At 38.5% G+C, this 27571-nt stretch overlaps 3 protein-coding genes across 3 annotated transcripts; all 3 read left to right on the plus strand.

Moving 5' to 3' along the window:
* Positions 1 to 1483: 1483 nt before the first annotated feature.
* On the plus strand, positions 1484 to 2698 carry LOC145483457 (adenosine receptor A2a-like). The gene has a single exon (XM_081461969.1). It carries the CDS (start codon positions 1637 to 1639, stop codon positions 2564 to 2566), a length of 930 nt encoding a protein of 309 aa, XP_081318095.1. The 5' UTR covers positions 1484 to 1636; the 3' UTR covers positions 2567 to 2698.
* Positions 2699 to 10278: 7580 nt separating this feature from the next.
* On the plus strand, positions 10279 to 11908 carry LOC145485315 (adenosine receptor A2a-like). The gene has a single exon (XM_081463998.1). It carries the CDS (start codon positions 10759 to 10761, stop codon positions 11686 to 11688), a length of 930 nt encoding a protein of 309 aa, XP_081320124.1. The 5' UTR covers positions 10279 to 10758; the 3' UTR covers positions 11689 to 11908.
* A 7206-nt stretch (positions 11909 to 19114) lies between these two features.
* LOC145485316 (adenosine receptor A2a-like) lies at positions 19115 to 20744 on the plus strand. Its single transcript, XM_081463999.1, has one exon. The coding sequence runs from the start codon at positions 19595 to 19597 to the stop codon at positions 20522 to 20524; it is 930 nt and encodes a 309-aa protein (XP_081320125.1). The 5' UTR covers positions 19115 to 19594; the 3' UTR covers positions 20525 to 20744.
* Positions 20745 to 27571: the final 6827 nt, after the last annotated feature.

A 27571-nucleotide genomic window follows, 5' to 3' on the forward strand; every position in this document is an offset into this window, starting at 1 on the left:
GAAAAAACGAGGAAAGACTGAGGCGAAGAAGCGCGAAACTTCTGGCCTCAGTCTCCCCGTTTTTTTTTCTCTCTCTCTCGCCTGCCTATTTTTTCGCTCGTCCCCAACTACCGAGAGCCAGTAACAGACTACTCTCATCTGTGTAATTTCAGTGATGAACCTTACCTCGAGTACGGTTTGTTTTGGAAAGTTCATGTACAGCGAGCAGATTTTACTTCACTGTTGCCATGGTTTTAGTTCTTGACTCAACATCGAACGTGTTAATATAAAACCAAAGACTTCGCGCGGCAAAAGTTCCACGTGTCTCGATCAAAAACATTCAAGTTATAAAAAATGTCACCTGTCGGCCAACTTGGGTCTGTACAGAGAAATACCATACCCCAGCTTTTCAGTACAGTTCGTCGCCGTTACGGACCTTCCAGTCCACAAATAACGTGTATATACCGCTCTGTTGTTGTGTTTTTGGTTTTTGTTTTGTTCTTATCATTGTCAGATCGTTTTTCAGAATAGCGTCTTAAGAATTATACACGTGATTGTGAGTCTGAAAAGCTGAAGCCAATTAACTAAAAACTGCATCGGCAATTTCAGGCGAATTTAGACATTTCTTGTTTTTACAATCAATTAATGACTTTGCGACACCTACCATTTTGGGTTTAACTTGTTCAGTATTATATGTTTTTTTTCTCATTAAAGCTATCTGCTCGTTAAAATATTGTGACGTCCCCGAAACATGAACCCGCCGCGAGAATGCTGAAGACAAGCTTGTTGAAGCCGAACGTTACGTTGGTTACTTTATTCGACATTTTAGCCCTCGGAAAAAAGTGCTCCTTTTGGTATTTATTTCGGTATCTCTAGCGGTTAGTAACTTTCCCTCAGGCTGTCAAGTCTGTTCAAACCTGAGCGACAACACTGGACATAATTCCTGTACTCCTGAGTTAAAAATTCTTTCACATTGCTTTATTGCTTATTGCATGAATTAAACTTCGGGTCTCTTGGGTAATATACTTTTCTGAGACGGATTCGAGTTGAATTTTCCAAATAAATAGACGATTGGCCTGCGGCATATGTTTTCAGCAGATCGTTTGACACACGTCAAAACAAAAAAAGACAGTTCTGAAGGAGTATTAACGGACTAGACCTATTTGAATATTTTACGTTAGCATGTGATTTTCGACCTTCAAGAGCCAATCATCGCCATAAACTTAAACCATTGCCCGCAAAGCTAAATATTAAGTATTCTTTCTTTGAAAATATAGTTAATGACTGGAATAATTTACCTAAAGACGTTGCGGAGGCAGAAAGTCTAAACATTTTCAAGAACAGGCTCAGATGCTATTTTACTAACGTTTTAGGGCATTTTTTAACTTTTTATTGTGAATTTTATTCAGATCTAAATTTGCGTTTTTAATTATTTTGGGAGTCAGACTCGAAGGGGATAACCTCTTTTGTCTCCTTTTACCTTTCATTCCATATGAATGTAAATTTGAATTTGAATTGTGAATAAACAGTAATATACATAATATTATTCACATTCACGAAGGCGCCATGTCCATTTAGAGCATATGTATGTAGCCTGAGTGTCGATCTTGGGGGAAACATCTGTCATTAAAACTGCAGGTACCCATATCGTAGAATAATGGCGAGAGCAAACTTTACTGGAAGTGAGAAACACTCTCAAACTATTGAACTACTGGGATGTTCGACTAACTTTGCTGATGGCTCATTCATATATTTTACAGCATTCAACATTTTTCTATCCATTACTGCATTCGTTGGGAATACTCTGATCCTAGTCGCCCTTCAAAAGGACTCTTCGCTTCATCCGCCGTCCAAACTCTTGCTTCGCTGTCTGGCAACAACTGATCTCTGTGTTGGTCTTATTACAGAACCTCTCTATGTTACCTATTTGATTTCCTTGGTTTACGAAGAATGGAATCCACTTTGCCGCTATGTATTAGTCTCATCTAATATAGCAGGCTATAGTTTATCCGCAGTGTCTTTGTTGACAGTTACTGCAGTTAGCGTGGACAGACTTCTCGCCCTGTTGCTGGGCCTGAGGTACAGACAAAAGGTAACTTCGAAGAGAACATCCGTCATTGTTGTTATCTTTTGGGTTGTCTCCCTTGCTGCTGCTACATCGTACATCATAAATCCTGTTATAAACTTTTGGTTGGTCGTTATAGCTATATTGCTTTGTGTAGCAGCCTCGTTCGTCTCCTACACAAAGATTTTCCTTGTACTCCGTCAACACCAAACTCGAGTGCAAGACCCACAACAACCCAGCCAAGCAATTTCACTGAATATAGCGCGATACAAGAAGGCAGTGTCCAGTGCACTATGGGTGCAGTTAGCATTATTTGCTTGTTATCTACCATATGGTATAGTAAGAGCTACGATTGATAATGGTAAGCTATCGCCATCCAGTTTTCTCGCTTGGGAACTTGCAAAGACTTTGGTTTACCTTAACTCGTCGTTAAACCCGTTTCTTTACTACTGGAAGGTTGGTGGAGTAAAACAAGCAATAAAGGAGACAATCAGACAAGCAGTTTGCTGTTTGTCGAATTAGTTGTTTTCCAACTAATTCATTTGTTATCCTGTACGACGTAAAGCTAAACATAAAGATAGTTGAAAAAAGGAAAACAGATCAATGATGTATTTTCTTTTTGCTTAGTCTTATCGCAAGTAACCTGGATTATTTTATAGTATTGAACTATTTTGAACACCGGAAGTATATAAAGCAAGGGAAAACATCTGCGGCACTTTTTCTTTTGTGTAGTTAAGCAAGACTTTCTTGATGCTGCGTTACCAAACAATAACACCGGACGTTTTAGTACATTAGTTCGCCTGTTGAATGTGTATCTAAGTCTCATTTTTGACTTTATAGGATAGCTGCAGGAATTGTCTTATGAGCATAATTTTTTTTCGCTTTATTGTTTGGTTGGAAATGCCTGGGCGCTCTAAGCTCACCTGCCAGTAAAACAGAAGCTTCTAATCTGAGGCAAAGGTTTTTTATTGTAGGAATTGGTTCAAATACCTGTTTATGTTCGGCACGTTTAGATAATAATCTGAATAGGTTAATCATTTATGGCTTTGCGCGCGCAAGTGTTATGTTTTGAATGCTGTTTTTGCATTCTCTTTCACACCTAGTCCTCTCAAACTTATTACATGTAATAAGCAAAGATTAAATAATATTTTGCTATCATCTCTGTTAAAATTTGGGATTTAGTCTTACATTATAAATGCCCAAACAAAAGTGTTTTTTCTGTTTTTATGGCTTTATTTGTGATTTTCATGAATTTACTTCGGTGAAATCTTCCAAAATTTTTACATCACATCGCTTCCAGCGGGATACGAATTTTAAACACGAAAAAAGTACGGTTTGTAAAGGCAGTTTTCTCGATATTTTTAAATTTATGTCCTTTACTAATCGTTAGCTTTGCGTGAGAAAAGACTGATCTGATTTCTATGTTTGAAAATTGAATAAATATGGAAAGTAGCAGCTGCACTGTAGTCTCTTCTATTTTGCAGATTGATAGCCGTGGCAAGCAATCATTATAACAAGGATTCAGCTGTCTGTCAAAATCAAACTTAAAAAGTTTATTTGTGTCCGACACAAGTATTGACTGTAGTTTGAGGCGTGAGTCTGGGCTCTCAAAGAGTTTAAATAACTTGGAATGTGTTCTTGTAATAAGCATTAAACAAGGCTAAAATGGGACATTTTTAATGCCTCACTGCTCCTTAACGAGCATGGGCACCTCCCTTTTTTATTTTATAATTAAAGTTCTCATATGATAAATATTCAGTGGGTAAAGTTTGAACAAAAATCTATTGGCAGTTCTATTTCAGGGGAATTACCTTAAACTTGAGTGCTCGAAAATCGAAAAAAAAAAAACATTTTGCGTGTTGCTGGCTAGTTTTGTAAAGTTCTCATATGTCTCGAGTGCTTTCTCATCCTGGGTTTGCTGAGTGAAAAACATTATTGATTACATTTCTTTATACTCTCGATAGTATGCTTTACTTTTGGAATTGAACCAAATGGCAAAGTGTTTATAGACTGAAAGACGTGTGCCCAGTTTCTCGTATTGCGTGTGTAGTCTTTTGCTGTACAATTGAGAAGGTCGTAATCTTTTAAGTTGTAACTTATCTTCCTACTTTTTTTTTTTTCTCCCAACCTGGTCACACAAATTCACAAAATTTTAATAGCGTTTTAGGACTACCGTGTGGTACGATATTTTTGCAAGTTCTAATTTTTGTGATTTTTCCGCTTTTTTTCCACAATCCGCAAAAACAAGTTCCCGTGAAAAAAAGTTCCCACAAAAATTTCTCCGCAAAAATTTACTCTACTGACGGAATTACACGTACAAACATCACATGTGCAAACATCTCTATCGTTTCTATCGTCCCGGCAGAAACAAAATCAGGGGATATGCATCAAGTTGTACCTTAGTTTTTGCTGATCAATTTCCAGAGCAGTCAGTCACCCTGGGCAAGATGAAGTTGCTGGTTTTAAGACAAAGCAAACTCGAACTTGTGACGCAACTCGTAAATCATGGGTCAGGGGACGAGATTGCGACTCCAGGCTCACTCGTTTCGTCAAGCTTGCGCAGTAGGGACGAAAACTAGAGGAACGAGATTAGAAATCCGTTCCTTTGGTATTTCTAAATCTCGATAGAATACTCAATTGTAGGCACTGGACAATATTCGATAGCAGGTGGTACAAATTGCAATTGGAAGTGTTGAATTTCGATCACCAAATCGAAGTGAGTGTATTTTTTTTTCTGTTTTATCTATTTTATCGCCCCGTTTTATTTACAGCATGTAAATGGAATTTCAGTATTAATGCCAGTTGCTCAGGGATCCCCCACATCCGTTTAGAATATGAATAAAAGATTAACCTTCCTTTTTCGTGCGTGTTTTGTGTTTTGTGGCGGCCATTTTGAATTGTTTAATACGCGGTCTGCTATTGGGAGGTCTGGAACCGAAGTTACTGAAGTCTGGGATGGGCGGGAAAATTCGCAAATTCTCGGAGGGAGCCGATCGCTCACCGAGAATAATCTTAGAGCTTCGAGTAGGCTCCGAGCGATTTCCGTAATTTAGGTTCCAGGCCTCGCACTAGCATATCGCACGTATTAAATTCAAAATGACCACCACAAAACACAAAACACGCGCGATTATTCTAAACGGATGTGGGGCTCCCTGTGCCGATTGCAAACAAACGACATGAAAACGACAGGATTGGAAGATAATAACTATTTTCTATACCAACCCTTCAAGAGTCTTTCTTTAATATGAAAGGAATAATTGTCTTTACTGGCCTCTAGTGTTTTGTAACATAAGTATATTCCTTACTGGAATTAGAAGATAGCTGCTGGATACCAAAAACACCGTCCCTATTTAGATATAAATATTTTCTCTTTTTCATGCTTTACTCTAAAACAAACAGAAGATGGACAACAGAAGACAAGATTGGAAAACAAAGAAGAATATTGGAAATTCGTTCTTTGGACAGTTATTCTAAATCTAGGTAGAATACTCAATTTTATGCACAGCATAATATTGGATATCAGGTGGTACAAATTGTAAATTAAAAGTGGGAATTTCGATCATCAAATCGAATTGAGTGGTTTTCTTGTTATGTCTATTTTATCACGCCGTATTATTTTCGGCATACAAATGGAAGTTTCAATATTAATGCCGACTGCAAACAAACGACAGGAAGTTAGTAAGTATTTTCTATACCACCAACAGATGAATTGTCTTAACTGACCTCCGTTTGTTTTTCAGACGAGTAGTATGAGTAGTATCAGATAAGGAATTAAAATATAGCTGCTGGATGTGGATTGTTGTTTTTCAGCGTGTTTTTCCAGCAAAAACACTGCGTTTTGTTAGTTATAAATATTCTCTCTACCTCGTCCTATATGCTAAACCAAACAGGAGATGGTGTCCCTATGTTTTCTAATAAAATAATGCACTTTTAAGGTCTAGAAAAACTGCTAGACGAACTCTTGTTCCCCTTTTGCATCCACTAACAGTTTTTATAGACGTCAAACGAGTATTATTTCTTCGGCAACATGGAACACCACCTATTATTTGGTGAGGATAATCTGATCATTTCCTTGACTCCTGTTACCCTTACCCTCAATAATTCAATATAAGAATAACAAGGTTATATCCTTCAAACCGCGGGAGCAGAAAAATAAGACGAAAATACATACGTTAACTGGCTTGAGCGGGATACTGTTTTTGAAACAAACGTGTAGTGGACTCAACTTCCCATTCAGTACCAGGCTTGTTTCCCTCGGCTCCCTCGGTGACGTACGACTACCACCAAATAAAAAAAATACCCAATATATAAAAAATCTAACAATGTAGAAAAGCCAAACAAACATGACAATAAGTGTTACTAAAAATAGGAAATATAATTTACAATTCAGGATCGACTAAAACTTACCTTTTTTCATTTGGTATAAATTGTAGGTCTTGTTATTGTTGATAAACTTATAACAAAGACCAGTGTTGACTTCTAACTGTCAAAAAGGAATCAATAACGGAGCAACAGCCTTGTTACGCGCTTCATTTGAAAATGAAGGTAGCTGGCGTCAAATGAGCTGCTATTGTCTCGGACTATAATTTTGGACGAATAACAATAAATTAAATTTCAACTTTACAATTTCCATTTTGCTTACTTTGTTAGGAAACCGAAAACAAACTGAAGAGCTTTTTTCGTTAGAGATAGTCGTTGAAGAGGGGTGGCTGCTGGTGGAGGTTCAACTGAGTTTGCTGGTAACGCATATGTATTGAAGGCCAGCGCCACTGTTTGCTAGTTTCATCTTAATTTTGTAGCAGTTGAAAATATTATAGTGACTGCGTGTTGACCTCTACCTCGATTAGGATCACTACCTTGTTCGTAGTGGGGTGGCTTGTGTCTTGCAATGACTGATAGAGCTATGTGGGCGGGGGTCTTGTATTCCTGGTAGGGTCAACCATGCCGAACGGGTCGAAGGATAGGAGCCAGACAAAGAGTGATCCCCTGGTCCTCCAGGCTGGGGGTTGGGCTGAGGGTTGATAACCTTCCCCCATAAAAAAAATTTATAGATAGATTAGAGAAACCAGAAGCAGAGAGAATTTACTGCAACATCAAAGAGACGCTGTGGCCGTATCTCGTAAGAGGAAACCAATGACCCACGGGGACCAAACACAGCAGGACGTCCCCGGGCCACCTAGGCCACTACACCCTAATTACAAACTGAAAGTTGGCAACTGGAATGTTCGAATGCTTTACAGAAGTGGCAACATCGCACAGGCAGCAAGAGAGATGAAGAGGAAATGTATTGACATCGTGGGCATCAGCGAAACTTACTGGACGGGACAAGGAAAAGTGCAACTTGCAGAAGGAGAAACCACAGTTTACTCTGGAAGAGATGTTGACAACCACAGACAGGGAGTAAGTATATTGATGTCAAAAAGTACTGTTTGAGCTCTGATGGAGAACACCCCTATCAGCGAAAGAATAACTCAAGCCAGATACTATTCCAGATATATAAAGCTTACAGTCATTCATGTATACACACCCACAGACAATACAGAGGAACAAGCAAAGGATGAGTTATACACAAGATTGCAAGATGTTATACATGCTGCAGATAATCATGATATGATTATAGTTACTGGAGACATAAATGCTTAGGTTGGACACGAAAACCATAACCATGAAAGAGTGATGGGAAAACACCGACTGGGCAGAGGGACGAGAATGGAGAAAGACTTTGTGAAATATATGATATGAAAGGGCTATTTATTACAGGAACCCTGTTCCCGCACAAAACCATCCACAGAGCAACATGGGTGTCGCCTGATGGACAGACCAGGAATCAGATCGACCATGTCATCATGAACAAGCGATTTAGGAATTCAGTGAATAACACAAGAGTCTACGGGTCTGCAGATATTTAAAGTGATCATTATCTTGTGAGTACGACGATCAAACTAAGGTCGAGGAAGGCACCGAAAGAAAAGGTTGAATGTAGAGTGAAGTATAACACGACTAAGTTGGAAAATGAGCAGGTGCTAAAGACATTTAAGAAAACTTACGTAATGGGTATCAGGCCCTAGAGAATGAAGAACCAGAAGTTAAAGAAGAAGTAGAGAGACTTTCGGTGATGAAGAAGGCATACATAGAAGCAGCAGAAACAGTATTGGGCAGGACTATAGGAGAAGGCAGGGGAACAACAGACCAGGTTTTCATTCTGCGAAATATGATCGAGCAGACAAAAGAGTGGCAAGCTGCGCTCTGTTTGAACTTGATGGATTTTGAGAAAGCCTTTGATTCGATCCACAGGGAAAGTTTGTGAGAGATCATGGGGAGGTATTACATTCCGGAGAAAATAGTGAAAATGGTCAAAGTGTTTTACGATGGCTTCAGGTGCGCGGTGGTGGATAAGGGGGGAGATATGTGAAGGGTTCGACATTCGACCCACAACTGAGTAAAGCAAGGGTGAAATATGTCTGGATTCTTGTTCCTGATCATAATGGACTGGGTGACGAGAAGAACAGCTGGATATGGCGCGAATGGCATTAGATGGAGGTTTACATCCAAACTTGATGACTTAGATTTCGTAGATGATATAGCTCTAATTTCCTCTACCAAAAAGTAGATTCAAGAAAAAAACAACGAAGCTAGAAGAGGAAAGCAGTCGAGTGGGGCTCGACGTCAATACAGTTAAGACAAAAGTGATGAGGATCAATGCAAGAAACCTACTATCCAAAGGAACACGTGCGTTTGTCAGACTGAAGAACACATGGAGTTCCAATAGCATCTCAAGGGTAAGAAAGTTGAGACTGTATAAGACACTGGTGCTGCCGGTACTGCTATACGAAAGCGAGACGTGGAAAATGAACAAGGGAGATGAAAGAGCTCGTGGGAGGAAACGAGAACGATCGCAGCAGACCGAGAAAAGTGGAGAACCTTTGTAAAGGCCCTATGTACCACGAAGTACGAGGAGGACAGGTGAAGGTGAACGTGTGTTCGACTCCAAATGACTTGAAGGTTGTGGAGAGCAATTGATTAAGACTATTTGCAACTTTGGCTTTAACAAGATAAGTAAATTACTATTTCTTTCATTTTCTAACGAGAGAAAAAACGAGGGAAGACTGAGGCGAGGAAGCGCGAAACTTCTGGCCTCAGTCTCCCCGTTTTTTTTCTCTCTCTCTCGCCTGCCTATTTTTTCGCTCGTCCCCAACTACCGAGAGCCAGTAACAGACTACTCTCATCTGTGTAATTTCAGTGATGAACCTTACCTCGAGTACGGTTTGTTTTGGAAAGTTCATGTACAGCGAGCAGATTTTACTTCACTGTTGCCATGGTTTTAGTTCTTGACTCAACATCGAACGTGTTAATATAAAACCAAAGACTTCGCGCGGCAAAAGTTCCACGTGTCTCGATCAAAAACGTTCAAGTTATAAAAAATGTCACCTGTCGGCCAACTTGGTTCTGTATAGAGAAATACCATACCCCAGCTTTTCAGTACAGTTCGTCGCCGTTACGGACCTTCCAGTCCACAAATAACGTGTATATACCGCTCTGTTGTTGTGTTTTTGGTTTTTGTTGTGTTCTTATCATTGTCAGATCGTTTTTCAGAATAGCGTCTTAAGAATTATACACGTGATTGTGAGTCTGAAAAGCTGAAGCCAATTAACTAAAAACTGCATCGGTGATTCCAGACGAACTTAGACATTTCTTGTTTTTACAATCAATTAATGACTTTGCGACACCTGCCATTTTGGGTTTAACTTATTCAGTATTATACGTTTTTTTCTCATTAAAGCTATCTGCTCGTTAAAATATTGTGACGTCCCCGAAACATGAACCCGCGAAAATGCTAAGACAAGCTTGTTGAAGCCGAACGTTACGTTGGTTTACTTTATTCGACATTTTAGCCCTCGGAAAAAAGTGCTCCTTTTGGTATTTATTTCGGTATCTCTAGCGGTTAGTAACTTTCCCTCAGGCTGTCAAGTCTGTTCAAACCTGAGCGACAACACTGGACATAATTCCTATACTCCTTAAAAATTCTTTCACATTGCTTTATTGCTTATTGTGTGAATTAAACTTCAGGTCTCTTGGGTAATATACTTTTCTGAGACGGATTTGAGTTAAGTTTTCCAAGTAAATAGACGATTGGCCTGCGGCATATGTTTTCAGTAGATCGTTTGACACACGTCAAAACAAAAAAAGCCAGCTCTGAAGGAGTCTTAACGGACTAGACCCATTTGAATATTTTACGTTAGCATGTAATTTTTGACCTTCAAGAGCCAATCATCGCCATAAACTTAAACCATTGCCCGCAAAGCTAAATAGTTTTAAGTATTCTTTCTTTGTAAATATAGTTAATGACTGGAATAATTTACCTAAAGATGTTGCGGAGGCAGAAAGTCTAAACATGTTCAAGAACAGGCTCAGATGCCATTTTACTAATGTTTTAGAACATTTTTGAACTTTTTATTGTGAGTTTTATTCAGATGTAAATTTGCGTTTTTAATTATTTTGGGAGTCAGACTCGAAGGGAATAACCTCTTTTGTCTCCTTTTTACCTATCGTTCCATACGAATGTAAATTTGAATTTGAATTGTGAATAAACAGTAATGTATATAATATTATTCACATTCATGAAGGCGCCATATGCATTTAGGGCATGTAACCTGAGTGTCGATCTTGGGGGAAACATCTGTCATTAAAACTGCAGGTAACCATATCGTAGAATAATGGCGAGAGCAAACTTTACTGGAAGTGAGAAACACTCTCAACCTGTCGAACCACTGAGATGTTCGACTAACTTTGTTGATGGCTCATTCATATATTTTACAGCATTCAACATTTTTCTATCCATTACTGCATTCGTTGGGAATACTCTGATCCTAGTCGCCCTTCAAAAGGACTCTTCCCTTCATCCGCCGTCCAAACTCTTGCTTCGCTGTCTGGCAACAACTGATCTCTGTGTTGGTCTTATTACAGAACCTCTCAATGTTACCTATTTGATTTCCTTGGTTTACGAAGAATGGAATTCACTTTGCCGCTATGTATTAGTCTCATCTAATATAGCAGGCTATAGTTTATCCGCAGTGTCTTTGTTGACAGTTACTGCAGTAAGCGTGGACAGACTTCTCGCCCTGTTGCTGGGCCTGAGGTACAGACAAAAGGTAACTTCGAAGCGAACATCCGTCATTGTTGTTATCTTTTGGGTTGTCTCCCTTGCTGCTGCTACATCGTACATTATAAATCCTGTTATAAACTTTTGGTTGGTCGTTATAGGTATATTGCTTTGTGTAGCAGTCTCGTTCGTCTCCTACACAAAGATTTTCCTTGTACTCCGTCAACACCAAACTCGAGTGCAAGACCCACAACAACCCAGCCAAGCAATTTCACTGAATATAGCGCGATACAAGAAGGCAGTGTCCAGTGCACTATGGGTGCAGTTAGCATTATTTGCTTGTTATCTACCATTTGGTATAGTAAGAGCTACGATTAATAATGGTAAGCTATCGCCATCCCGTTTTCTCGCTTGGGAACTTGCAAAGACTTTGGTTTACCTTAACTCGTCGTTAAACCCGTTTCTTTACTACTGGAAGGTTGGTGGAGTAAAACAAGCAATAAAGGAGACAATCAGACAAGCAGTTTGCTGTTTGTCGAATTAGTTGTTTTCCAACTAATTCATTTGTTATCCTGTACGACGTAAAGCTAAACATAAAGATAGTTGAAAAAAGGAAAACAGATCAATGATGTATTTTCTTTTTGCTTAGTCTTATCGCAAGTAACCTGGATTATTTTATAGTATTGAACTATTTTGAACACCGGAAGTATATAAAGCAAGGGAAAACATCTGCGGCACTTTTTCTTTTGTGTAGTTAAGCAAGACTTTCTTGATGCTGCATTACCAAACAATAACACCGGACGTTTTAGTACATTAGTTCGCCTGTTGAATGTGTATCTAAGTCTCATTTTTGACTTTATAGGATAGTTGCAGGAATTGTCTTATGAGCATATCATCTCTGTTAAAATTTGGGATTTAGTCTTAAATTATAAATGCCCAAACAAAAGTGTTTTTTCTGTTTTTATGGCTTTATTTATGATTTTCATGAATTTACTTCGGTGAAATCTTCCAAAATTTTTACATCACATCGCTTCCAGCGGGATACGAATTTTAAACACGAAAAAAGTACGGTTTGTAAAGGCAGTTTTCTCGATATTTTTAAATTTATGTCCTTTACTAATCGTTAGCTTTGCGTGAGAAAAGACTGATCTGATTTCTATGTTTGAAAATTGAATAAATATGAAAAATAGCAGCTGCACTGTAGTCTCTTCTATTTTGCAGGTTGATAGCCGTGGCAAGCAATCATTATAACAAGGATTCAGCTGTCTGTCAAAATCAAACTTAAAAAGTTTATTTGTGTCCGACACAAGTATTGACTGTAGTTTGAGGCGTGAGTCTGGGCTCTCAAAGAGTTTAAATAACTTGGAATGTGTTCTTGTAACAAGCATTAAACAATGCTAAAATGGGACATTTTTAATACCTCACTGCTCCTTAACGAGCATGGGCACCCCCCTTTTTTATTTTATAATTAAAGTTCTCATATGATAAATATTCAGTGGGTAAAGTTTGAACAAAAATCTATTGGCAGTTCTATTTCAGGGGAATTACCTTAAACTCGAGTGCTCGAAAATTGAAAAAAAAAAAAAAAACATTTTGCGTGTTGCTGGCTAGTTTTGTAAAGTTCTCATATGTCTCGAGTGCTTTCTCATCCTGGGTTTGCTGAGTGAAAAACATTATTGATTACATTTCTTTATACTCTCGATAGCATGCTTTACTTTTGGAATTGAACCAAATGGCAAAGTGTTTATAGACTGAAAGACGTGTGCCCAGTTTCTCGTATTGCGTGTGTAGTCTTTTGCTGTACAATTGAGAAGGTCGTAATCTTTTAAGTTGTAACTTATCTTCCTACTTTTTTTTTTCTCCCAACCTGGTCACACAAATTCACAAAATTTCAATAGCGTTTTAGGACTACCGTGTGGTACGATATTTTTGCAGGTTCTAATTTTTGTGATTTTTCCGCTTTTTTTCCACAATCCGCAAAAACAAGTTCCCGTGAAAAAAAGTTCCCACAAAAATTTCTCCGCAAAAATTTACTCTACTGACGGAATTATACATACAAACATCACATGTGCAAACATCTCTATCGTTTCTATCGTCCCGGCAGAAACAAAATCAGGGGATATGCATCAAGTTGTACCTTAGTTTTTGCTGATCAATTTCCAGAGCAGTCAGTCACCCTGGGCAAGATGAAGTTGCTGGTTTTAAGACAAAGCAAACTCGAACGTGTAACGCAACTCGTAAATCATGGGTCAGGGGACGAGATTGCGACTCCAGGCTCACTCGTTTCGTCAAGCTTGCGCAGTAGGGACGAAAACTAGAGGAACGAGATTAGAAATCCGTTCCTTTGGTATTTCTAAATCTCGATAGAATACTCAATTGTAGGCACTGGACAATATTCGATAGCAGGTGGTACAAATTGCAATTGGAAGTGTTGAATTTCGATCACCAAATCGAAGTGAGTGTTTTTTTTCTGTGTTATCTATTTTATCGCCCCGTTTTATTTACAGCATGTAAATGGAATTTCAATATTAATGCCAGTTGCTCAGGGATCCCCCACATCCGTTTAGAATATGAATAAAAGATTAACCTTCCTTTTTCGTGCGTGTTTTGTGTTTTGTGGCGGCCATTTTGAATTGTTTAATACGCGGTCTGCTATTGGGAGGTCTGGAACCGAAGTTACTGAAGTCTGGGATGGGCGGGAAAATTCGCAAATTCTCGGAGGGAGCCGATCGCTCACCGAGAATAATCTTAGAGCTTCGAGTAGGCTCCGAGCGATTTCCGTAATTTAGGTTCCAGGCCTCGCACTAGCATATCGCACGTATTAAATTCAAAATGACCACCACAAAACACAAAACACGCGCGATTATTCTAAACGGATGTGGGGCTCCCTGTGCCGATTGCAAACAAACGACATGAAAACGACAGGATTGGAAGATAATAACTATTTTCTATACCAACCCTTCAAGAGTCTTTCTTTAATATGAAAGGAATAATTGTCTTTACTGGCCTCTAGTGTTTTGTAACATAAGTATATTCCTTACTGGAATTAGAAGATAGCTGCTGGATACCAAAAACACCGTCCCTATTTAGATATAAATATTTTCTCTTTTTCATGCTTTACTCTAAAACAAACAGAAGATGGACAACAGAAGACAAGATTGGAAAACAAAGAAGAATATTGGAAATTCGTTCTTTGGACAGTTATTCTAAATCTAGGTAGAATACTCAATTTTATGCACAGCATAATATTGGATATCAGGTGGTACAAATTGTAAATTAAAAGTGGGAATTTCGATCATCAAATCGAATTGAGTGGTTTTCTTGTTATGTCTATTTTATCACGCCGTATTATTTTCGGCATACAAATGGAAGTTTCAATATTAATGCCGACTGCAAACAAACGACAGGAAGTTAGTAAGTATTTTCTATACCACCAACAGATGAATTGTCTTAACTGACCTCCGTTTGTTTTTCAGACGAGTAGTATGAGTAGTATCAGATAAGGAATTAAAATATAGCTGCTGGATGTGGATTGTTGTTTTTCAGCGTGTTTTTCCAGCAAAAACACTGCGTTTTGTTAGTTATAAATATTCTCTCTACCTCGTCCTATATGCTAAACCAAACAGGAGATGGTGTCCCTATGTTTTCTAATAAAATAATGCACTTTTAAGGTCTAGAAAAACTGCTAGACGAACTCTTGTTCCCCTTTTGCATCCACTAACAGTTTTTATAGACGTCAAACGAGTATTATTTCTTCGGCAACATGGAACACCACCTATTATTTGGTGAGGATAATCTGATCATTTCCTTGACTCCTGTTACCCTTACCCTCAATAATTCAATATAAGAATAACAAGGTTATATCCTTCAAACCGCGGGAGCAGAAAAATAAGACGAAAATACATACGTTAACTGGCTTGAGCGGGATACTGTTTTTGAAACAAACGTGTAGTGGACTCAACTTCCCATTCAGTACCAGGCTTGTTTCCCTCGGCTCCCTCGGTGACGTACGACTACCACCAAATAAAAAAAATACCCAATATATAAAAAATCTAACAATGTAGAAAAGCCAAACAAACATGACAATAAGTGTTACTAAAAATAGGAAATATAATTTACAATTCAGGATCGACTAAAACTTACCTTTTTTCATTTGGTATAAATTGTAGGTCTTGTTATTGTTGATAAACTTATAACAAAGACCAGTGTTGACTTCTAACTGTCAAAAAGGAATCAATAACGGAGCAACAGCCTTGTTACGCGCTTCATTTGAAAATGAAGGTAGCTGGCGTCAAATGAGCTGCTATTGTCTCGGACTATAATTTTGGACGAATAACAATAAATTAAATTTCAACTTTACAATTTCCATTTTGCTTACTTTGTTAGGAAACCGAAAACAAACTGAAGAGCTTTTTTCGTTAGAGATAGTCGTTGAAGAGGGGTGGCTGCTGGTGGAGGTTCAACTGAGTTTGCTGGTAACGCATATGTATTGAAGGCCAGCGCCACTGTTTGCTAGTTTCATCTTAATTTTGTAGCAGTTGAAAATATTATAGTGACTGCGTGTTGACCTCTACCTCGATTAGGATCACTACCTTGTTCGTAGTGGGGTGGCTTGTGTCTTGCAATGACTGATAGAGCTATGTGGGCGGGGGTCTTGTATTCCTGGTAGGGTCAACCATGCCGAACGGGTCGAAGGATAGGAGCCAGACAAAGAGTGATCCCCTGGTCCTCCAGGCTGGGGGTTGGGCTGAGGGTTGATAACCTTCCCCCATAAAAAAAATTTATAGATAGATTAGAGAAACCAGAAGCAGAGAGAATTTACTGCAACATCAAAGAGACGCTGTGGCCGTATCTCGTAAGAGGAAACCAATGACCCACGGGGACCAAACACAGCAGGACGTCCCCGGGCCACCTAGGCCACTACACCCTAATTACAAACTGAAAGTTGGCAACTGGAATGTTCGAATGCTTTACAGAAGTGGCAACATCGCACAGGCAGCAAGAGAGATGAAGAGGAAATGTATTGACATCGTGGGCATCAGCGAAACTTACTGGACGGGACAAGGAAAAGTGCAACTTGCAGAAGGAGAAACCACAGTTTACTCTGGAAGAGATGTTGACAACCACAGACAGGGAGTAAGTATATTGATGTCAAAAAGTACTGTTTGAGCTCTGATGGAGAACACCCCTATCAGCGAAAGAATAACTCAAGCCAGATACTATTCCAGATATATAAAGCTTACAGTCATTCATGTATACACACCCACAGACAATACAGAGGAACAAGCAAAGGATGAGTTATACACAAGATTGCAAGATGTTATACATGCTGCAGATAATCATGATATGATTATAGTTACTGGAGACATAAATGCTTAGGTTGGACACGAAAACCATAACCATGAAAGAGTGATGGGAAAACACCGACTGGGCAGAGGGACGAGAATGGAGAAAGACTTTGTGAAATATATGATATGAAAGGGCTATTTATTACAGGAACCCTGTTCCCGCACAAAACCATCCACAGAGCAACATGGGTGTCGCCTGATGGACAGACCAGGAATCAGATCGACCATGTCATCATGAACAAGCGATTTAGGAATTCAGTGAATAACACAAGAGTCTACGGGTCTGCAGATATTTAAAGTGATCATTATCTTGTGAGTACGACGATCAAACTAAGGTCGAGGAAGGCACCGAAAGAAAAGGTTGAATGTAGAGTGAAGTATAACACGACTAAGTTGGAAAATGAGCAGGTGCTAAAGACATTTAAGAAAACTTACGTAATGGGTATCAGGCCCTAGAGAATGAAGAACCAGAAGTTAAAGAAGAAGTAGAGAGACTTTCGGTGATGAAGAAGGCATACATAGAAGCAGCAGAAACAGTATTGGGCAGGACTATAGGAGAAGGCAGGGGAACAACAGACCAGGTTTTCATTCTGCGAAATATGATCGAGCAGACAAAAGAGTGGCAAGCTGCGCTCTGTTTGAACTTGATGGATTTTGAGAAAGCCTTTGATTCGATCCACAGGGAAAGTTTGTGAGAGATCATGGGGAGGTATTACATTCCGGAGAAAATAGTGAAAATGGTCAAAGTGTTTTACGATGGCTTCAGGTGCGCGGTGGTGGATAAGGGGGGAGATATGTGAAGGGTTCGACATTCGACCCACAACTGAGTAAAGCAAGGGTGAAATATGTCTGGATTCTTGTTCCTGATCATAATGGACTGGGTGACGAGAAGAACAGCTGGATATGGCGCGAATGGCATTAGATGGAGGTTTACATCCAAACTTGATGACTTAGATTTCGTAGATGATATAGCTCTAATTTCCTCTACCAAAAAGTAGATTCAAGAAAAAAACAACGAAGCTAGAAGAGGAAAGCAGTCGAGTGGGGCTCGACGTCAATACAGTTAAGACAAAAGTGATGAGGATCAATGCAAGAAACCTACTATCCAAAGGAACACGTGCGTTTGTCAGACTGAAGAACACATGGAGTTCCAATAGCATCTCAAGGGTAAGAAAGTTGAGACTGTATAAGACACTGGTGCTGCCGGTACTGCTATACGAAAGCGAGACGTGGAAAATGAACAAGGGAGATGAAAGAGCTCGTGGGAGGAAACGAGAACGATCGCAGCAGACCGAGAAAAGTGGAGAACCTTTGTAAAGGCCCTATGTACCACGAAGTACGAGGAGGACAGGTGAAGGTGAACGTGTGTTCGACTCCAAATGACTTGAAGGTTGTGGAGAGCAATTGATTAAGACTATTTGCAACTTTGGCTTTAACAAGATAAGTAAATTACTATTTCTTTCATTTTCTAACGAGAGAAAAAACGAGGGAAGACTGAGGCGAGGAAGCGCGAAACTTCTGGCCTCAGTCTCCCCGTTTTTTTTCTCTCTCTCTCGCCTGCCTATTTTTTCGCTCGTCCCCAACTACCGAGAGCCAGTAACAGACTACTCTCATCTGTGTAATTTCAGTGATGAACCTTACCTCGAGTACGGTTTGTTTTGGAAAGTTCATGTACAGCGAGCAGATTTTACTTCACTGTTGCCATGGTTTTAGTTCTTGACTCAACATCGAACGTGTTAATATAAAACCAAAGACTTCGCGCGGCAAAAGTTCCACGTGTCTCGATCAAAAACGTTCAAGTTATAAAAAATGTCACCTGTCGGCCAACTTGGTTCTGTATAGAGAAATACCATACCCCAGCTTTTCAGTACAGTTCGTCGCCGTTACGGACCTTCCAGTCCACAAATAACGTGTATATACCGCTCTGTTGTTGTGTTTTTGGTTTTTGTTGTGTTCTTATCATTGTCAGATCGTTTTTCAGAATAGCGTCTTAAGAATTATACACGTGATTGTGAGTCTGAAAAGCTGAAGCCAATTAACTAAAAACTGCATCGGTGATTCCAGACGAACTTAAACATTTCTTGTTTTTACAATCAATTAATGACTTTGCGACACCTGCCATTTTGGGTTTAACTTATTCAGTATTATACGTTTTTTTCTCATTAAAGCTATCTGCTCGTTAAAATATTGTGACGTCCCCGAAACATGAACCCGCGAAAATGCTAAGACAAGCTTGTTGAAGCCGAACGTTACGTTGGTTTACTTTATTCGACATTTTAGCCCTCGGAAAAAAGTGCTCCTTTTGGTATTTATTTCGGTATCTCTAGCGGTTAGTAACTTTCCCTCAGGCTGTCAAGTCTGTTCAAACCTGAGCGACAACACTGGACATAATTCCTATACTCCTTAAAAATTCTTTCACATTGCTTTATTGCTTATTGTGTGAATTAAACTTCAGGTCTCTTGGGTAATATACTTTTCTGAGACGGATTTGAGTTAAGTTTTCCAAGTAAATAGACGATTGGCCTGCGGCATATGTTTTCAGTAGATCGTTTGACACACGTCAAAACAAAAAAAGCCAGCTCTGAAGGAGTCTTAACGGACTAGACCCATTTGAATATTTTACGTTAGCATGTAATTTTTGACCTTCAAGAGCCAATCATCGCCATAAACTTAAACCATTGCCCGCAAAGCTAAATAGTTTTAAGTATTCTTTCTTTGTAAATATAGTTAATGACTGGAATAATTTACCTAAAGATGTTGCGGAGGCAGAAAGTCTAAACATGTTCAAGAACAGGCTCAGATGCCATTTTACTAATGTTTTAGAACATTTTTGAACTTTTTATTGTGAGTTTTATTCAGATGTAAATTTGCGTTTTTAATTATTTTGGGAGTCAGACTCGAAGGGAATAACCTCTTTTGTCTCCTTTTTACCTATCGTTCCATACGAATGTAAATTTGAATTTGAATTGTGAATAAACAGTAATGTATATAATATTATTCACATTCATGAAGGCGCCATATGCATTTAGGGCATGTAACCTGAGTGTCGATCTTGGGGGAAACATCTGTCATTAAAACTGCAGGTAACCATATCGTAGAATAATGGCGAGAGCAAACTTTACTGGAAGTGAGAAACACTCTCAACCTGTCGAACCACTGAGATGTTCGACTAACTTTGTTGATGGCTCATTCATATATTTTACAGCATTCAACATTTTTCTATCCATTACTGCATTCGTTGGGAATACTCTGATCCTAGTCGCCCTTCAAAAGGACTCTTCCCTTCATCCGCCGTCCAAACTCTTGCTTCGCTGTCTGGCAACAACTGATCTCTGTGTTGGTCTTATTACAGAACCTCTCAATGTTACCTATTTGATTTCCTTGGTTTACGAAGAATGGAATTCACTTTGCCGCTATGTATTAGTCTCATCTAATATAGCAGGCTATAGTTTATCCGCAGTGTCTTTGTTGACAGTTACTGCAGTAAGCGTGGACAGACTTCTCGCCCTGTTGCTGGGCCTGAGGTACAGACAAAAGGTAACTTCGAAGCGAACATCCGTCATTGTTGTTATCTTTTGGGTTGTCTCCCTTGCTGCTGCTACATCGTACATTATAAATCCTGTTATAAACTTTTGGTTGGTCGTTATAGGTATATTGCTTTGTGTAGCAGTCTCGTTCGTCTCCTACACAAAGATTTTCCTTGTACTCCGTCAACACCAAACTCGAGTGCAAGACCGACAACAACCCAGCCAAGCAATTTCACTGAATATAGCGCGATACAAGAAGGCAGTGTCCAGTGCACTATGGGTGCAGTTAGCATTATTTGCTTGTTATCTACCATTTGGTATAGTAAGAGCTACGATTAATAATGGTAAGCTATCGCCATCCCGTTTTCTCGCTTGGGAACTTGCAAAGACTTTGGTTTACCTTAACTCGTCGTTAAACCCGTTTCTTTACTACTGGAAGGTTGGTGGAGTAAAACAAGCAATAAAGGAGACAATCAGACAAGCAGTTTGCTGTTTGTCGAATTAGTTGTTTTCCAACTAATTCATTTGTTATCCTGTACGACGTAAAGCTAAACATAAAGATAGTTGAAAAAAGGAAAACAGATCAATGATGTATTTTCTTTTTGCTTAGTCTTATCGCAAGTAACCTGGATTATTTTATAGTATTGAACTATTTTGAACACCGGAAGTATATAAAGCAAGGGAAAACATCTGCGGCACTTTTTCTTTTGTGTAGTTAAGCAAGACTTTCTTGATGCTGCATTACCAAACAATAACACCGGACGTTTTAGTACATTAGTTCGCCTGTTGAATGTGTATCTAAGTCTCATTTTTGACTTTATAGGATAGTTGCAGGAATTGTCTTATGAGCATATCATCTCTGTTAAAATTTGGGATTTAGTCTTAAATTATAAATGCCCAAACAAAAGTGTTTTTTCTGTTTTTATGGCTTTATTTATGATTTTCATGAATTTACTTCGGTGAAATCTTCCAAAATTTTTACATCACATCGCTTCCAGCGGGATACGAATTTTAAACACGAAAAAAGTACGGTTTGTAAAGGCAGTTTTCTCGATATTTTTAAATTTATGTCCTTTACTAATCGTTAGCTTTGCGTGAGAAAAGACTGATCTGATTTCTATGTTTGAAAATTGAATAAATATGAAAAATAGCAGCTGCACTGTAGTCTCTTCTATTTTGCAGGTTGATAGCCGTGGCAAGCAATCATTATAACAAGGATTCAGCTGTCTGTCAAAATCAAACTTAAAAAGTTTATTTGTGTCCGACACAAGTATTGACTGTAGTTTGAGGCGTGAGTCTGGGCTCTCAAAGAGTTTAAATAACTTGGAATGTGTTCTTGTAACAAGCATTAAACAATGCTAAAATGGGACATTTTTAATACCTCACTGCTCCTTAACGAGCATGGGCACCCCCCTTTTTTATTTTATAATTAAAGTTCTCATATGATAAATATTCAGTGGGTAAAGTTTGAACAAAAATCTATTGGCAGTTCTATTTCAGGGGAATTACCTTAAACTCGAGTGCTCGAAAATTGAAAAAAAAAAAAAAAACATTTTGCGTGTTGCTGGCTAGTTTTGTAAAGTTCTCATATGTCTCGAGTGCTTTCTCATCCTGGGTTTGCTGAGTGAAAAACATTATTGATTACATTTCTTTATACTCTCGATAGCATGCTTTACTTTTGGAATTGAACCAAATGGCAAAGTGTTTATAGACTGAAAGACGTGTGCCCAGTTTCTCGTATTGCGTGTGTAGTCTTTTGCTGTACAATTGAGAAGGTCGTAATCTTTTAAGTTGTAACTTATCTTCCTACTTTTTTTTTTCTCCCAACCTGGTCACACAAATTCACAAAATTTCAATAGCGTTTTAGGACTACCGTGTGGTACGATATTTTTGCAGGTTCTAATTTTTGTGATTTTTCCGCTTTTTTTCCACAATCCGCAAAAACAAGTTCCCGTGAAAAAAAGTTCCCACAAAAATTTCTCCGCAAAAATTTACTCTACTGACGGAATTATACATACAAACATCACATGTGCAAACATCTCTATCGTTTCTATCGTCCCGGCAGAAACAAAATCAGGGGATATGCATCAAGTTGTACCTTAGTTTTTGCTGATCAATTTCCAGAGCAGTCAGTCACCCTGGGCAAGATGAAGTTGCTGGTTTTAAGACAAAGCAAACTCGAACGTGTAACGCAACTCGTAAATCATGGGTCAGGGGACGAGATTGCGACTCCAGGCTCACTCGTTTCGTCAAGCTTGCGCAGTAGGGACGAAAACTAGAGGAACGAGATTAGAAATCCGTTCCTTTGGTATTTCTAAATCTCGATAGAATACTCAATTGTAGGCACTGGACAATATTCGATAGCAGGTGGTACAAATTGCAATTGGAAGTGTTGAATTTCGATCACCAAATCGAAGTGAGTGTTTTTTTTCTGTGTTATCTATTTTATCGCCCCGTTTTATTTACAGCATGTAAATGGAATTTCAATATTAATGCCAGTTGCTCAGGGATCCCCCACATCCGTTTAGAATATGAATAAAAGATTAACCTTCCTTTTTCGTGCGTGTTTTGTGTTTTGTGGCGGCCATTTTGAATTGTTTAATACGCGGTCTGCTATTGGGAGGTCTGGAACCGAAGTTACTGAAGTCTGGGATGGGCGGGAAAATTCGCAAATTCTCGGAGGGAGCCGATCGCTCACCGAGAATAATCTTAGAGCTTCGAGTAGGCTCCGAGCGATTTCCGTAATTTAGGTTCCAGGCCTCGCACTAGCATATCGCACGTATTAAATTCAAAATGACCACCACAAAACACAAAACACGCGCGATTATTCTAAACGGATGTGGGGCTCCCTGTGCCGATTGCAAACAAACGACATGAAAACGACAGGATTGGAAGATAGTAACTATTTCCTGTACCAACCCTTCAAGAGTCTTTCTTTAATATATAAGGAATAATTGTCTTTACTGGCCTCTAGTGTTTTGTAACATAAGCATATTCCTTACTGGAATTAGAAGATAGCTGCTGGATGCCGAAAACACCGTCCCTATTTAGATATAAATATTTTCTCTTTTTTCATGCTTTATTCTAAACCAAACAGAAGAAGGACAACAGAAGACAAGATTGGAAAACAAAGAAGAATATTGGAAATTCGTTCTTTGGACAGTTATTATAAATCTAGGTAGAATACTCAATTTTATGCACAGCATAATATTGGATATCAGGTGGTACAAATTGTAAATTAAAAGTGTGAATTTCGATCATCAAATCGAATTGAGTGGTTTTCTTGTTATGTCAATTTTATCACGCCGTATTATTTTCGGCATACAAATGGAAGTTTCAATATTAATGCCGACTGCAAACAAACGACAGGAAGATGGTAAATATTTTCTATACCACCAACAGATGAATTGTCTTAACTGACCTCCGTTTGTTTTTCAGACGAGTAGTATGAGTAGTATCAGATAACGAATTAAAATATAGCTGCCGGATGTGGATTGTTGTTTTTCAGCGTGTTTTTCCAGCGAAAACACTGCGTCTTGTTAGTTATAAATATTCTCTCTACCTCGTCCTATATGCTAAACCAAATAGGAGATGGTGTCCCTATGTTTTCTAATAAAACAATGCACTTTTAAGGTCTAGAAAAACTGCTAGACGAACTCTTGTTCCCCTTTTGCGTCCACTAACAGTTTTTATAGGCCTAAAACGCGCATTATTTCTTAGACAACATGGAACACCATCTATTATTTGATGAGGATAATCTGATCATTTCCTTGACTCCTGTTACCCTTAACACTCAATAATTCAATATAAGAATAACAAGGTTATATCCTTCAAACCGTGGGAGCAGAAAAATAAGACGAAAATACGTACGTTAACTGCCTTGGATGCCTTAGTGTTCCACTTGGCGGTCCGTCCATTAGCAGTTTTCTAGACCTCAAAGTGCGTCATTTCTCAGAGAACATGGAACACCATCTATTGTCTGATCATTCACTGAAAAATCCTTGACTCCTGTTACCCTTACGCTTAAGAGCTTCTGGCTGAGAGACCGGGGCAAAGTAAGAAATGAAGGTCAGTTGATTGCGCTTAAAATTGGTACACAAAGTTGTTATGTAGACTTATGTGATATGCCAAGGTTTCAGCTTTAACGACCTTTGTTTTAGCCGAGTTCTGAATATCAGCCCCTCGGCGGTTCCCAGACGCAAGTTTAGCCACTTTTCAATTTCTCTTTTGGCAAGTACGATTAATTTCCCATAAAATCAAAACCATGTTTGTAATGCCCTATCCTTAGGCTTCTATGGGTAAAACCAAGCTCACGGGAATTTTTCGTTAGCCGGTGACTGTTATTACAAGTTGGCCCTATTTAAAGCATATGGGAAGCAAGCCAAAATAGCCTGTTTCTCATATCGCATATTTTTTATGTCCATGTTTTATATCGTCAAGTCTTAGTATCCCTGCAAAGTCAACGTCAAAGTCAACTTTATTGCAGAGTGGCCCTTTCAGTACAAGGGTTGAATCATCAGGGTCCGGCCCTCGGTAATGTGCGACCACCACCATATAAAAATATTCAATATGAAGCAACATAACAATGTTAAAAAGGCCAAACAAATATGTACAATAAGTGTTACAAAAAATAGGAAGTATAACTTACAATTATCAAATAGAACTGAGTTTTTTCATTTAATTTTAATTTTGTCTTGTTCTTGCTAATAAATCTGTAAGAAAGACCAGTGTTGACTAGTAACTGTCAAAAAGGAATAAATAACGAAGGAACAGCCTTGTTAGACACTCCATCAAATGAAGGCAGCTGTCGTCAAATGAACTGCTATTGGGTGAGACTATCATCTTCAACATTATGTGAATAAATTCTAAATTGGAGGGCTTTTTTCGTTGGCAGTTCACACGTAATTGTCAAGCTCTTTGGGAACAAGTCTCTGTACAGGATGCTTTATGTCATTATCTCTTCCATTTCATTCCTTTCTTCTGTTTTGATGTCGGAGGCAACTTTTTCCCAAGGTTAGTTCATTCCTCGCAGTTGTTTGGGAATTTACTTACAGTGTTGTTATTGCTCAATTTTAATGGCAAGTTGTCTCCTCTGAGAAGCAATCTTTTATCAAAGCTCATGCAGTAATTCTGTTTCAGTAGTATGTATTAGTGTTGTATTAGGAATAATTTTATTTCCTGTGTTGTTTCTACCCTTTGTAAGGTTTACTGACCCGCGTTATCCATGGCAATTTTCCTCATTCCTGTCCATCTATTGTCAATTCATGATTTATCATTACTTCTTTCAAGGTTTCCAGCTTCAGAAAGGTATTGTATTCAGGTTTCCTAATTCGATTTGAAATTTTCTTTTTCATAAATCAGAAGAAAAATGGTTTAAATCTTGAAATGGAAATAAAAAATGATCTCGAGGCGAATGATTAACGACCTTTTCTCTCTTAAAATTAACGACTTCCCAAGTTAAATCATTAAAGAGACTCGTTAAAGAGTTGGCGTGGAAGACTTAACGCCTCAGAAAATCTAGATGAAATTTTTTTGAATTTAGTTGTTCATTATCCCTGTGATTCTTTCCTGTCACCTGGTCAGTACTTTTCACTTTGTTAAATTCATATTAATCTGGGATTCATTCTATTTTATAATATAGATTATTTTAGGTGTCTTGGTAAATCATTGGCTTCCCTATTGAAAAATCAGTAAAGATCGCTTGGGTTTTGTGTGATACAAATTTCTGAATGAATTTTCTTGGAAAAAAAAAATTAACAGACGGCTGAAATTTGGATGATAATGCATCGTTTAACCTGCCGGGAGTCTTGTGTTTAACAAGTTTTATTTAAGAAAGCCGGATTGCATTGTAAACTTTATAGAATTAAAACTGAACTTGTAGTGAAACATTCATTTCCAACAGAAGACTTTACAAAAATCGACGAATTTTCAGTTGGCCAAGCCGCACATATTGAGCTATTAAACATATTGATATTAAACAGATATTGACAATCAAGCTAGCCTCCCCTACAAGCCTGGTGGTATTAGATTATCCCCCCGGTTTTTAACAGGGAAATAAAACCTCTGTTACTTTATTATATACTTTTAGAAAACAGCTCAAATAAAGTACGCGCGCTGACTGGTTTAAAATCGTGTTTCTATTAAACGATTAGATTATGAGCTCAAGATTTCTATCACACGGAAATCGAGAGGGAGTAGTATGATGTATTGATTCTCAATTTTATGTGTGTTTTATCAACCCCCCTCTTAAATTCACCCAACAAACGCATCACCACCCCCCCCCCCTGCACTAAATATTGTTGTTAAATATGGGTTACATTGGTGTCTAAATTGTCCCAGCTAACTAAGTTTGACAATATATTTCTTCCTTCACCGCAGGATCGAATACCTTGTGTCAAGAGGATATGTCCTTCACTTTGCAGACTGCTCGACAACATCAATTTGTAAAACTCGAGTTCCATTCCCTGGCTGTACCTGCAGTTGGAATCTTCACAGGGTTAGACGTCTTTGATTGTACATTCCAGTGCCTCAGCAATCCTTTGTGTATTTCCGTGAACATGGCCGCCTTGAAAGGAGCTGATGGAACTCTCTGGTGTGAATTACTCTCCTCTGATAAACACAGAAACTTCACGGAATATAAAGGAAACGAAAGTTCGCACCACTTTTCCATTAGGGTAGGGAAAGGTCAATCATTTTTGTAGAAGATATATATTAATCAGTAAGTAATGAGTGTGGCCAGAAATAACGCTCCTCTTTCTACCCGAGCTGTTATTTTCTATTAAGCTTTTGTCTCTGGAAACAATTTTACGAACCCTGAGCTATAAGGTTTTTCTTTCACAGATGCAGTACTGTTTAAGCTATGTTTTCTCAAAGCACGATCCCTTCATAAACATATTGAAGATGTAACACACAAACTGCAGTGACAAACATTACAATAATAACACGCATGTTGGAAAACGAAATTCATTTAACTTGACGTTTCATATATTTCGACATACACCTTCAGAAGTGACTGTTTAGAACAGAAGTAACAACTAAATTTTAAATTTAGGATAAGTAACTAACAATAACAATGACAGAAGTTGACAAAAATTTGCATATTAAAATATGGAAACTAATAAAGATAAAGCTTTTCGCTGCTAACATTATCGTTTAGGGTAGGTTTCAGTTCCCTAATTAGTAGAGTCTCCTTTATCTTGCAATGTGTATCTGACCGACCTTTTGCTAATATCTTAAAGTGGTTCCATTTTAAGCTGTGACCAGTTGACGTGACGTGGTCTGCGATAGCAGCTGCGTCACAGGTACTCGTGATCGCTTTAAAATATTCAGTTTTTTTGTCATGCAATCTACGTTTTGTTTTTTTGCAATGTAGAAATCCTGGCAGACCCAACAACTAGCCTTATACACAACTTTTGACATTTGGGAACGGTTGATCCTATCTTTGTAGGAAAAAAATATGCGATGAGCGCTTTGGAAAATAACCCTTAGATCAATGCAGCCATAATGTTTGTCACTGCAGTTTGTGTGTTATTTCTTATTAAGCCACGATGGC

Source organism: Orbicella franksi, chromosome 4 (genome assembly GCF_964199315.1).
Source record: "Orbicella franksi chromosome 4, jaOrbFran1.1, whole genome shotgun sequence".
NCBI lineage: Eukaryota > Metazoa > Cnidaria > Anthozoa > Scleractinia > Merulinidae > Orbicella > Orbicella franksi.

Excerpts from the sequence above, each read along its gene's own strand:
- LOC145483457 (XM_081461969.1), top strand. The coding sequence starts at position 1,637 with ATGGCGAGAGCAAACTTTACTGGAAGTGAGAAACACTCTCAAACTATT.
- LOC145485315 (XM_081463998.1), top strand. The coding sequence starts at position 10,759 with ATGGCGAGAGCAAACTTTACTGGAAGTGAGAAACACTCTCAACCTGTC.
- LOC145485316 (XM_081463999.1), top strand. The coding sequence starts at position 19,595 with ATGGCGAGAGCAAACTTTACTGGAAGTGAGAAACACTCTCAACCTGTC.